This window comes from Pseudorasbora parva, chromosome 5 (assembly GCF_024679245.1).
Source record: "Pseudorasbora parva isolate DD20220531a chromosome 5, ASM2467924v1, whole genome shotgun sequence".
NCBI classification, from domain to species: domain Eukaryota; kingdom Metazoa; phylum Chordata; class Actinopteri; order Cypriniformes; family Gobionidae; genus Pseudorasbora; species Pseudorasbora parva.
In genome coordinates, this window is record NC_090176.1 from 22646546 (window position 1) to 22660580 (window position 14035).

The following is a 14035-nucleotide window of genomic DNA, read 5'->3' on the forward strand; positions in this document are numbered from 1 at the left end:
CTCAGAACCTGATTATTGGATTGGGGCTGTTGGCTGGATCGCTGCTTTGTGCATATTATGTTACAGTGGACAAGTTTCAAGTACAGTAATCACTACTATCTACAGTAATCAGAAATCTAGTTCTTATTGAACTTGAGCATAACTTTTGTTGTTCATGCTCTGTTGTTGCTCTTATAGGTTGGTGACTATGTTCTCTTTGGAACCTATATTATCCAGCTCTACACTCCACTCAACTGGTTTGGGACATATTACAGGTGAGATTAGAGAGGTGGATCTGGGGCGAGATTCACAAAAATGTTCTTAATGAAGAAAAATACATTTCTTAAGATAAGTTCTGAGAGGTTCATAAAAAGGCAAGTTGGTTTCTGCCACTGAATATTTAAAAAAAAAGGTAATTTGCGGTAGATCTTTTTATTTTTCTCAGAGGTGCGTGATATAAACTCACAATTGCGAGTAATTAATTCAGAATTCCTAAGATATAAACTCGCAATTGAATTATATAAAGTCAGAATTCCTAAGATATAACCTCGTAGTTGAATTATATAAAGTCATAATTGTAAGATATAAACTTGCAATTTTGACTTCTCACAATTGATATTTTGAGGGGGGGGGGAGCAATTGCGTATTATAAAGTCGCAGTTCTGAGAAAATATAACTCGCAATTTAGTTTCTACGTCCCACAATTCTGACTTTATAACTCAAAATTGTGGGTTTATATCACCCAATTCCAAGAAACAAGTCAGAATTGTGAGGCCACAATTACCTTTTTTATTTTCAATTCTATAGAAGAAACAAGCTTCCATAAGAATGTTCCAAGCTGATGGGCAATTCTTAATAAAAAAATAAATAAATTAAGAAGTTTTCAAATGTTTGCTTAGAAGAAAATTACAGGCTTTGGTGTTTGGTGATTGTATGGTGATTCTTGCAGAAGACTCAATCTAAAACTTGTATCTGTGCGCGTGCTGCTAGTTAAAGGGTTACTTCGGCAATTTAGCATATGGCTTTGAATCAGTAGAAATCCTGGAGTATAGTATATTCAAATTATTGTGCTTCCCCCCCGCTCATATCCCCCTGAGATGAGAGATTTATGTATTTTATGTCCGGGAAAAAATCCTCTGATGATGCAAATATTGTTATAGGAGGTATTTCCACATGTTTTCAACCCGTCTATGGGGAGTGTGATATCTCACTTACAGTACTCAGATCAGGCAGCTGCGGGCATTCATGTAAACAGAGCGGAGCAAAGTGAGTATTTCAGATTTTGAAATTAATTCCTATGAAATTTGCTTCCAAAGGCATGAACTGAACACGCGCTGTGAATGTATGCCGCAGTCGCATTTACCCCAGCTCACATCACGAGAGCTTATTCAGCTCATTCATCACAATGAATGTAATCTGACTCCTGCTGTGTTTATATTGGCATCACATTATATTGAACAGACATTGAGTGATCAAATGGTGGGCAATTGATCCAGTAGTCCAGTAGTGGTGGCTTTGGGAGTGGCCTCATAGGGCAGGAATGCAAGTGCATTCTGGGTGTTGTTGTATTTCATCCCCATTAGACAAAAATACATTTTCTGTCTTTTCTCAGTCTAGAAGGCACCAAATTCCTAAATTATTTCACATTTCTTAATGACCCAGTTTAAATGCAAAGCTTAATGCTAAATCACTGAATTAACACTTTAATTCATTCTATGTATACGAGCACATATCTGATCTGCTGTACAAAATTTGGAGGTGATCACAACTTTTTTTAAAGATTATTTGCTGTAATTTTAAGAACATTTAATTCTTCTTTTTGAAGGAACATCTTAAGAAATGTTTTGGTAACACAAAATATTTTTGTACTTTGAGTAATAAAAGAAAATAGAATGTTCCTATGAATGCTTTGTGAATCTGGCCCTTCGAATCTTAGGATGTGTTCACACTTGGCAGGCTTAAAACAAACTCTGGTATGGTTCATGTGAACGCTGCCATCTGAACCTTGGTGCGCACCTAGGACGGGTGCATTACAAGATGTGACCCAAAAAGGACCAAATGCTCAAGGAAACCTGGTTCTTCTCATCATATGCCTAACGTTACCCAGTTCAGTACAGGTGTTGGAAATGCAGTCTCCATGTAGCAGATCTTCATTTATGTTTAACGGATGAATTCCTGGCACCATTTTGACTCCTTTACACATTTTATAAGCTCTTTCTCAGCTTGTAAAATACCATCAAATGTAGGCACATACAATGAGCGCATTTAGTCCAGCACTCAGCACTGTTTTGGATGTTCATTTAGTTCCACCGCAAAATATGCCATAAAATATTTTTTTTGTGTGTCATTAGGTTCAGTCTTGAACCAAGTGAACACACCCTAAGATTTCTTTTTTTTATTTTCTTGCTTAAATATTTACAATTCAGGCAGTTCCCAAACTTTTCAGTTGCTTATCTAATTTTATTGCAATGTTGTTTGTACAGAATGATCCAAAGTGCATTTATTGACATGGAGAGCATGTTTGATCTACTAACAGAGGAAAAAGAGGTGAGTACATTACATTTATGCATTTAGCAGATGCTTTTATCCAAAACAACTTACAACTGAGAAGTACAGGAAGCAATCTGTCATGGAGGCGAGGAAAGGCAAAAAGTGCCTTAAATACAAAGATTTGGACATTACTCAGAGTAGCAAAAGCTAGAACAGGGAGGGAAAAGAGAAAAATAGAGGAGGAAGTTATTTTTTTATTTTTTTTATAAGATTAAGTGCTCATGGAAGAAATGAGTTTTTACCTGTCTTTTGAATGAAGTGAGTGAATCTGTCATGCGTATGGAGGTCGGAAGATCGTTACACCAACCGGGAACGGTGAATGAAAAAGTTCTGGAAAGGGATTTCATGCCTCTCTGTGATGGTACCACAATCATCCGCTCCTTAGCTGAGCGAAGGCTTCTGGTGGGGGTGTAGACTTGTAGGAGCGAGTCGAAGTATGCGGGTGCTGAGCTTGTAGTGGATCCGTAAGCAAGAGTCAAAGCCTTGAACTTGATGCGGGCAGTGAGTGGTAGCCGATGAAGAGAGGTGTACCCCTGAGGGAGGGATTCTGGCAAACCAATCACAGTGCTTGGGGTCTGCGTAGAATTGGCGTGTTGTTAAAAAATTTTGGGAGAGGAGCATGTCAGGGTAGGTCGTAGGCTATGCGTGCAACACACTGCCTACGACGTAGCTACGGCGTACACTCAACGCAGAAGTATAAATTGGGCTTAAGGGTTGATGTCTTGGGTCATTTTGTAGATAAGTCAAATGTAAATCACTTCCAAATAGTACTTTTACTAGTTTGTTCACAAGTACCTATCTAATTAATTCCCAAAAGCCACATTGCAGCCCCTCTGTACATGCCAGCGTTGCTCTTGTGGGCAAGTGAGTGTTGATTTATTGACATGACCTCCTGCACTGACTCAAGCTTCCCCCACCATTTGGGAACCCTCTCCCCAAAAGTCCCACAACCAACAGCCAGCCGTTCATCGACACTCCCAGTGCCTTTAGATTCCATTCATATGCAAATAAGCTGAATAAAACCCTTATTTGATCGTCACATTTCTTTTTATTTATTCCCAAAAGCTGTCCGAGCAAATTTGCAAACTGATTCTTGAATATGACCAGGAAGAAACTTCAACATTTTTGCCATGGATTCAGTTTTTTTTTTTTAAATAAGTTCTTCAGGTTTGCTTAATTCTTTGCCAACCCAGTGCCCTGCTTGTCTTTGTCTCCTGTGATGCGTACATACCCAGACTGCCATTTCTAACTTCCAGATTCCTCTCCTCTGTAGGTGAAGGATGACGTGAATGCAGGAGACCTGTCGTTCACAGAAGGAAGGGTCGATTTCCAGAATGTGCGCTTTAGTTACATTGCTGGGTGAGTCATGATAATATCAATGAAGGCAGATGTTTGGTAAGAAGATTTTTTTTTCTTGTGGTATCCATATGTTTTTGAGTGAATGTCTCTGAATCATATTTTTTATTTCATGACAGAAAAGAGATTCTCAGTGAAGTCTCATTCACAGTAATGCCTGGTCAGACAGTTGCACTGGTAAAATGTTATTTGAATTCTACCTTCATGAATGTAGAAAGTGTGTAAAGGGGCAGGATGTTCACCTACGCTAATATCTTATTAATTAACAGGTTGGTTCTTCCGGATCAGGAAAAAGCACCATCATCCGCTTGCTTTTCCGTTTTTATGACATGCAAGGAGGCTGCATCCTCATTGATGGTCAGGACATCTCCAAGGTCAGGAAACATACCAAAAGCCATTTTTATGGTCAGGTGAAAAAGCTTCCATCCGCTTTCTTTTTCACGCAAGGATGAGGCCATTTGTAAATTTAATGTATCTGGCTTCTAGTATCATCCGCTTCCAGTTATTTTTAGCTGTGTAAAATGGCTTAATATTCTGCTTAATATTGCAAACTGGTATTTTTTTTATCGTATTATTTGAATGTATTGTCGTAATAATAAACACACTGTTTTGTAGCACAAATAGCTTTACCGTTTACTGCACTATTCTAGTTATTTACTTATAATGGCCAATGAATTGGAAGTCTCGCACATTCACTGAAAATAGCTTACTTCTGCATCGCAAAATCATGTCGCCTACATATCCCTTAATATATTTATTTGCACAAGCAAAGCTGCATATTTTATATAAAGGTCTAGACGGCAGCGATTTTAAAAAAAAAGTTTTAAAATTATACCAGAAACCATCCTCGATCCGACCTGCTTCTCTGCTGACCTCTAATGTAAGGTTTAAATGGTGACAGGGCTGTTGTGTGAAGAGAAGAGTGTCTGAATGACTGAAGAGGATGAAGAACTTGCATTAAAATTCATTTTAAAAATTACAAAATTAAAAATTAATTTCCTACCAAGCTTGCTTAAGACTTGAGAAGTCTTAAGAATTCTGCTTGAGAAGATTGTCCCTTAGTTATTCTAGTCACAATTCAGTCTCAAAGTGTTCTTTGTAGTGCAGTGGTAGCATTGATAATGTTGTTACTAGTGTCTCATGCATAAACTGAAGTCTTTTCAAGCACAGAGTGGGACTTTTATCTTTTATGTCTATATCTGAGACTTTTAGTACTCTGCTCTCAAGGATTTCCATTGCTTACAAAAACCTGACTGTTCAGTTACCTCTCTTAATAGCCGTGGGAATACAAATGCTTAGTGATTGTACAACGCGGAACAGTGTGTAACAGGAGCCTGTGATGTTATACCAGACCGTACATGCTGTCTCCCTGTTAACTACAATGCAGTGACACCAGTGATGTAAGATGCAACCATAGATCATATAACCTCCACTACACATGACAAGGTTCTTGGAATATGATTTACTATTCCTTCTTATTTCCAAGTAAACCTGCCCCCTGTGAATTAATCATAGTGAGAGAGACATAAATAATGAATATGGAGCTGTAAGCTGCTTTTACTCCAGTGTCCTGAGGGAGACGGTGGCCTCTTGCTCAGAGATGGTCTCTGCTCAGAACTGCTAGATTCACTTTTGGACTGCTGGTCTGATCCAGGACAAAAGGCTGTTGCCAGAAAGGGGAAAAAACCCTGAGTAGTTGTTCATAATGTGATTCATTCATTATTAACTGTTTACATGCAGCCTGGTAGTCCATTCTGATCATCCAACATTAGAGGCTTATTTTAATTTATATTAGGGCTGCATGATATTGAAGGAAAATGTGATTATGGGATATTCAATATGCGATATGATATTACTTTAAGTGTGCAAAATAAAATTGGGGGGGGGGGATGCTGTTTCATGCATACTGAGCTTTTTACACCGTTAAAGACTTGGATTCCCATCCTAAACATAGATTAAGTTTCAAAAACTGATGTTGGATGTTTGATAGAGTATTTCTGTGTCAAAAATACTCCTTCTGGTTTCTCACAAGTTTCGTGGAGTTTTTTTAGAGTATGGCTCGGCTTGACGTCGATAGAGCGGAATGTCCTTGTATGGGCCGTACGGGCTCTTGACTAGAGCGAGAGGGGAAATTCACGCCCATAAACACTCGCTCAAGTGTTCACGGACGACTGCATCTGCACCTATGTCGTTTATAGTCCGCGCTGTTCACGCTTCAGTCGCGTCGCAAAGTGGATTTCCACGGTCACTGCTGTCACAGGACTTCACCAAATCATACCAAAGAAGTGTGTTTTTGACGGAGCGGTCCCAGCGATAAAGGTTCGGTCCTGCTTTGGAAGCAGCCGGTGAGTAAAACTGCTTCAAATGTCTATGCTGTTGGCTATCGTCGCGTAAATAAACATCAGTAAACGACACGATCGCGTGCTTCGTCATTCAAATGCGCTAACGGTTACTCCATTGTTGTTTTATGTATAACGTTACACTAGTCTGACGTGCAAAACCGTTTTGCTTGCTACTGCTAAGGTTTAGTCGCATATAATAGTCCATAAACCAAATCATGTCCTCATAAACTGCGAGTAAAGACACAAATGTTGACAGGTCACTAAATACAGTACATACCACAGAGACGGACGTCCTGCTGTTGATGTTTCTCCTGTTCAATTTATTTCAGCCTCCGAATCTGATTCTGGATCGATAGCCAAGGGTTTCTCCACGCTTGAGGACGTCACCGCTTTGTGCGCATTCTTCATTCTTTAGCTCCGCCCACACGATACGCCTTCAGGCGCTCGTTTTTTTCCGGAAAGACTCGGTACAGCCTATATTTCTTTTATAAATATAATAAAACTAAAGACTTTTTCGGAGATATGAAGGATGCTATACTAGTCTATAGGTACTCAAGATTGACATTAGATTGACTGAAACTGAGTGTTTCACCCCCCCTTTAAGTTATATTTAAAACTGGAAAATGATATAACCAATACACTCCTTAACAAAATCTTAAGACCAGGGGATGCATTGCAAGTTTTAATCATTTCGCACTTGTGGATCATAACCGGGTTGTGAGTGCTGCTTCAAAATACCAAAAGAAGAAACAGGAGCTAGAGACAAAAAATAGAGAGTAGGCAATTTATTGAAAACTGCATTTAAACTCAAACAGGCCGTTCATCAGCTGATCAAAAGTTTAAGACCATAGCCATAAAAAGGACAAATCTGCACAAAAATATGGCTTTAATGTCATTGTACTTCAAGCAGTCATACTGTCAAGATCTCCTGAAGGCAAAGGCAAAAAGGCTTTCTCTCAAAAAGGCAAGTCATTTTACATTTCTTAAAAAATCCTGAGAGTTATAGGACAAAAAATTCAAGTGGTAGACCCAAAAAGATTTTACCTGCACTGAACTGCAGGATCCGACCGGTTGTCCGTGAAGACACGGGTCGATCCTCAACCCAAATTAAGGCCCCTACTGATGCTGACTGCAGCCCAATAACCATAAGACGTCATCTGCTAGAGAAGGGCTTCAAGAACAAAAAACGTCTTCAAAGGCCACGTCTCCTCCCACCACACAAACTTGCCCGTTTAGAATTTGCAAGGGAGCACCAAACATGGGACATTAAAAAGTGGAAGAAGGTTTTATTCTGACAAACATTTTTTAACCTGGACAGTCCTGATGGCTTCCAACGTTATTGGCATGACAAGGAGATCCCACCTGAGATGTTTTCTACGCGGCACAGTGGAGGAGGCTCCATCATGATCTGGGGTGCTTTTTCCTTCAATGGGAAAATGGAGCTTCAGGTTGTGCAGGGGCGTCAAACGGTGACTGGCTATGTGGATCTGTTGCAGCGGGCATCCCTCTTGACCGAGGGCCCCAGTCTGTGCGGTAATGCCTGGGTCTTTCAACAGGACAACGCTGCTATTCACAAAGCCCGCCTGACGAAGGACTTCTTCCAGGAGAATAAAGTTGCTCTTTTGGACCATCCTGCATGTTCCCCTGATCTAAATCCCATTGAGAACATTTGGGGATGGATGGCAAGGGAAGTTTACAAAAATGGACGTCAGTTCCAGACCGTTGATGCCTTTCGTGAAGCCATCTTCACCACATGGAGCAACGTTCCCACCAGCCTCCTGCAAACAGTTGCATCAAGCATGCTGACACGAGTTTTTGAATTGATCAACAAGAACGGTGGGGCTACTCACTACTGAGTCCTTTTTTGACACGTTTATTGCTGTTGTGCGTTTATTTTGGGCTATGGTCTTAAACTTTTAATCAGCTGATGAACGGCCTGTTTGAGTTCAAATGCAGTTTTCAATAAATTGCCTACTCTCTATTTTTTTGTCTCTAGCTCCTGTTTCTTCTTTTGGTATTTTGAAGCAGCGCTTACAACCCGGTTATGATCCACAAGTGCGAAATGTGTAAAACTTGCAATGCATCCCCTGGTCTTAAGATTTTGTTCAGGAGTTTATATCATTCTGGAAAAAAAGAATATATATATATATATACTACAGTGTTTATATATATATATATAATAACGCGTTATTATATAATATATATATAAAAAAGTCGCACATAAATAACAGTTGTGTGCCCAGTCTATTCTCTGCTATATGCGTCGAACTAAAAGATTTACTTTTCTTAACTTTTTGAAGTAGCCCATTAAAATATCGCAAGATGTTGCGATATGCATATTGTTATATGTACATTTGGAATATTCCAGCATTTTATATTTAGGTTTTCTGTGCTAACATTAACCTAACACTCACTTTAATAAAACAGTTAAAAGTAATCTTTAGTAAATATGATAAATGTATATCATAAAATCAGTTCTCTTTCATTATCTCGTTTCGAGATCCACCTATGGAAGGGCATCTGTACCTGACCTCTGCAGAAGCATCCAATTGCACCAAGTCTGAGAAGACAGGCAGGAGCGCGCAGCCAATGCCCAGTAAGGCCCCACCCCATACCTGCGGCCATATATGGGCTGCGTACACTACTGTACATCAGTTGACATTCACTTCTCGTGATCTCTGCACTGACACAGTTCGGTTAGATTTGCGCTGCTCACTTATTGTCTGCAGGAGGAAATATTGCCAGATCAGCCTCCATCAGGCATGACAGTTCAATTCTGCCACATTCTGTGTCTGCATTTGGAGCCGTTCGCGCTCTCGTCCGTCTACCTGTTCCACGGCTGCCGCCACGGACCTTTCTGAGTTTTTCGTGGGTATGTCGCTCTCTCAGTATGCTTCTTCTTTCTCTAGCCTATTACGGGCCTGCCCGGGCACGTGTGGGTCTCTTGTCGCCGCTAAGTATTTTCACCCTTTCTGTGTGGTCTGCTTGGGCCTCAAGCACACAGAACAGGCAATAGAGAACCCGGAGAACTGCAGTTACTGCCTGGTACTGCCTAAGAAACTCCTGCAACGCCACCTTAAAGTTGCCGCTACTCAGTGTGGCGATTTTGACTTGTCGCACTCGGATTTGGAACACGGTGATGAAATACCTATGCGATTGGCTCATCATAGCCGATTCGAGGGAAAAGGTGTTGCAGGCCACCTCCCGTGTGTTCGCGCACATCCCATCTCTGGACTTCAGGGTGAATGTGAACAAGAGCAACTTTACAAGAGCAATTTTAGCTGAACTCAGTCTCCATGCGAGCGCATCTCTCTCAAGAGCGCGTTCTCTCTCTGACTAACTGTCTGTCACAGTTCAGAGAGGGGGCGAGGGTGTGATATCGCACATGTCTCAGGCTACAGGGTCTTATGACTTTAGCTATCCAGTTTTTGCCACTAGGACCCCTGAGGATGAGGGCGTTCATGAAATGGGTTTTGTCACTACATTTCAGCCCGTTACACGATCTTTGCCGCTCTGTAACAGTGACGCGCACCTGCGCTGCAGCTCTGCGCCACTGAAAGAGCGCAGACTTTTACGCACAAGGTACCCCTCTCATGACGACGGACGCTTCCCTAACAGGCTGGGGTGCCACCCAGGGGGGCAGAACTGTGAACGGTTTGCGGCCGAGCAAACTACGTTCAGAGCACATAAATTATTTAGAGCTTCTAACCAATTGGCTCTAAATCATTTTCTGCCTTGTCTACAGGGACATCATGTGCTCGTACGCTGCGACAAAACCACGGCAGTGGCTTATCAATCGTCAAGGCGGTGCACACTCGTCGAATCTTCATGCCCTAGCTTACAAGCTTTTGGTATGGAGCGGGTGAGTTTATGCGCGACTCATGTTCTAGGAATTCTGAACAGAGGCGTGGATCTTCTATCGAGGGGGAACCCGCTCTTCGGAGATTGGCGCCTCCACCCTCAGATAGTAGACATGTTATGGATGAGGCTACGGGCGTCCATAGATCGGTTTGTCTCGCGCGAAAACAGCAATTGTTCTATTTTCTTCTCGCTAAAGGACTTGAACGCGCCCCTTGAGGTGGACGCACTGGCCCACCCGTGGCCCAGAGTGCTGCTGTATGCCTTTCCTCCCGTGTGCCTGATAATTCTCACACTGGCCAGGGCGAGAGAGGGGGGCTTTCTCATCCTGATAGCACCCAGGTGGCTCAAAGCGCTGTGGCTGACAGAGATAATCCCTCTGTTATATGCCCAGCCATGGTGCCTCCCCCTCCGCACAGACCTATTGTCTTAAGCAAACGGGGAGATTTATCACCCACACCTGGACAGGGTAGCTCTCTGGGCTTGGCCCGTGAGAGGACAAACCTAAGCGCGTAAGCGCTTCCCCTGTGCGTGGTGGCTACTATACAGAATGCCATGGACGTTTCTACACGGACCTTGTATGGCTGTAAGTGGTAGGTGTTTGATGACTGGTGTGATGGGCGGGGTCTCACTTCATATCAGTGCTCACTCGCTGATATCTTGTGTTTCCTCCAAGACCTTATGGATAAGGGCAGGTCTTTTTCCACTATTAAGGTCTATCTGGCAGCTATCTCTGCTTGTCATGTGGGTTTTGAGGGCTCAGCGGTTGGGCAGCATTCTCTAATCCGCAGATTTAAGAAGGGCGCCCGTCGCTCGTTGCCAGTCATTAGGAATATGATCCCTGAATGGGACCTCTCCATGGTGCTGGAACCTCTGTCTCAATTCCTTTTTTGAGCCTCTGGGGAATATTCCCCTTAAGTTGTTGTCCTTCAAGACAGCCTTGCTATTGGCCTTGGCATCAGCAAAACGTGTCAGTGAGTTACATACACTCTCGGTCCACCCCTCGTGCATCAATTTCTCTCTGAGTGGAGATAAGGTTTTCCTCAAGCCTAATCCAGCCTTCATGCCGAAATGTTTCCCTGCGTTCACATCGGAGGTGTTGGAGCTATCCGCTTTTCACCCTCCGCCCTTTTCCTCCTTGGAGGATCAGAGGCTAAAGTCCCTGTGTCCAGTCCGTGCGCTACAAACGTATGTGTCTAGAACCAGCGGGTTCGGAAGAGTGACCAACTCTTTGTTTCATGGGCTCCTCCTCACAAAGGGGATCCCCTGTTTAAACAACGCCTCTCACATTGGCTTGTGGACGCTATAATCTTGGCATATGAATCAAAGGGAGTGCAACCCCCAGGGAACATCAGAGCTCATTCCACGAGGGGCTTGGCCGCCTCTTGGGCTCTGTTCAGGGGTGTATCACTGCAGGATATCTGTTCTGCTGCCAGTTGGGCTTCTCACCATACGTCTGTGCGTTACTACAGGCTGGATGTCACCAGAACCTCAGTAGCACATTCGGTCTTGGGGGTGGGGTCTTCCTAACCCTGCCTTCTTTATGTGTGCCACACATAGCCTATGTTTCATGTCCTGCTTCACACCGCAGTTTCACGGTTGCGTCGGTGCGGCGAGTTCATGATTGAGACGCGTCGTGCACCGCCCCTCAGGGTGACCGTCTTTTTCTGGCTAACAGGACCTCACTGTGAGCGTATTGGGCAATCAGAGAGCTGTCCATGTCTCTCCCATAGGTGGATCTCGAAACGAGATGATGAAAGAGAACAATAGGTTACTGTCATAACCCCAGTTCTCTGAAACATCAGGATTTTTTTTTTCTTTTCTTTTTTCGGATTCTTTCATTGAAAGATAAAATAAAGGTAATAATTTTAATAAAGGTAATCATTTATTTGAAAAAATCATATTGACCCCAAAGTTTTGAACTGTAATGTAAATATTTATGTCGAGATGCTTAAATAGTGACGCAGTACCTCAATAGTAGTGCAGGAAACATGGTTAATGCAACCACCTGTGTGCTTGTGCTCTTGAGACAGCTGAAATAATTAATTGGCTGAGAGTGTTTGGAGATGGAAGCTGTGGTTCGTCATTTACATGGAGGAAGTACTGTTGACAAGCTGTGTTGGCTGAGAGAAGAGGAGATGGAAAGCAAGGACAAGTAAATTATCCTATCTGTCTCGTCCTCTCCTACACACGCATTCACAGCCTCTCCAGTATCATGTCAAATCTATGACCCACAGCCCAGCATTCAAACAACCACCTTCACACTTGCACACGATGGCCACACATTCCTGCTGCGTTAATGTGTTTGGAGCGCAGCAGGAAGCATGAGGTAGGTCAGAGTGCCAGTACACTCATAGGGAGTGAGCGCTTTCTCACAGTACAGGCATGAGGGGAGATTTACTTTTATAGAGCAGCTGTCATCAGTTCAGCATCTCATCCCTCTCACTACTGGCCGGCTCGAACTCATTAAACTCACTGGAACATTAGCATTTGGACTCCTAAAGCGTGAGCTGGCAAATGAATAGATCTTTCGCCAAGCGCTGCACTATATGAAGTATGTTGCATGAAAATGACTAATCACGAATGTGAAATATTTATTAGACTGAGATGCACTCTTTGGCTCTTGGGACTTGTTCAGACAGGCATCAAAAATTGATGTTGTTTTTTGTGTGCTTTGAAATGTGATTAATATCTCAGTTTGAACGATTATATCACATTCTTTTCAACATTTTGTGTGTGTGTGTGTGTGTGTGTGTGTGTGTGTGTGTGTGTGTGTGTGTGTGTGTGTGTGTGTGTGTGTGTGTGTGTGTGTGTGTGTGTGTGTGTGTGTGTGTGTGTGTGTGTGTGTGTGTGTGTGTGTGTGTGTGTGTGTGTGTGTGTGTGTGTGTGTGTGTGTGTGAGTGAGATGGGTTATTAGTTCAGGTGTTGACCTAAGAAGACCTAAAAATGAAGAATGAGAAACATTTACTGAAGTCTTACGCATTGTCAATAACTTTGATGTAAATGCTCAAAGGGGGGGTGAAACCCTCAGTTTCAGTCAATCTCATGTCAATCTTGAGTACCTATAGAGTAGTATTGCATCCTTCATATCTCCGAAAAGTCCTTAGTTTTATTATATTTATAAAAGAAATATAGGCTGTACCGAGTCTTTCTGGAAAAAACCGAGCGGCTGGAGGCGTATCGTGTGGGCGGAGCTAAAGAATGACGAGCGCGGAGCTACTGCACTATCGACGTCAAGCCGACCCATACTTGGAAAAAACTCTCCGAAACTTGTGAGAAACCAGAAGGAGTATTTTTGACACAGAAATACTCCATCAAACGTCCAACATTAGTTTTTGAAACTTTGTCTATGTTTAGGATGGGAATCCAAGTCTTTAACAGTGTAAAAAGCTCAGTATGCATGAAACAGCATTTCATTTTAAAGTTATGGATGTTTTATATCAGGTAGCATTTCATTGATTTCCTGTTCATTTAGAAGTGAAAATTTAAGTAGCTGTTATCATGACCAAGCAGTTGTGCAACAAATTTGATAATACTCAACAAATCCGTCACAGGATACAGAAACACACACTCTTAGCTAGAAACATCTGTTGGTCATTCGTCATGCTTGTTTTCGCAGGTAAGCACTTTGACGGAAATAATAGATCAACATTTGAATCCCAATGCCTTTGATGCTGTGAATTCCTGAAGGCTGTTTTTATTCTGGAGCTCGTCAAAGATTCCACCTTCTCCATGCAGAAATGACTCAATGTCTGTGAAAGCTGCACGTGAGACGTGAATTCATCTTGTCTGATGACGAGGGGAAAATATGACTCGGGAATATCAGAGCTGTTCCTCATCGACTTCACAGCAGAAAGAGTGTTGCTGAATTAATGCTGTCATTGAAATGAATGCACAAGTGCATTCCTTTTCTCTGAGTTTCCTGACTCGTAAAACAAACAAGCGGCTAA

The 14035-nt window shown here is 42.3% G+C and overlaps 1 protein-coding gene across 1 annotated transcript in view; it reads left to right on the plus strand.

Moving 5' to 3' along the window:
* The window catches only part of abcb6b (ATP binding cassette subfamily B member 6 (LAN blood group) b), a 43997-nt gene that overhangs the window by 9106 nt on the left and 20856 nt on the right, over positions 1 to 14035 (plus strand). Inside the window, exons 8-13 of the mRNA XM_067443507.1 lie at positions 1 to 80; positions 178 to 254; positions 2463 to 2526; positions 3803 to 3888; positions 4005 to 4062; positions 4155 to 4259. The exon at positions 1 to 80 is cut by the window's left edge and continues 46 nt beyond it. Coding sequence (XP_067299608.1) covers positions 1 to 80; positions 178 to 254; positions 2463 to 2526; positions 3803 to 3888; positions 4005 to 4062; positions 4155 to 4259 — 470 coding nt within the window. The remainder of the gene's footprint in view (positions 81 to 177; positions 255 to 2462; positions 2527 to 3802; positions 3889 to 4004; positions 4063 to 4154; positions 4260 to 14035) is intronic.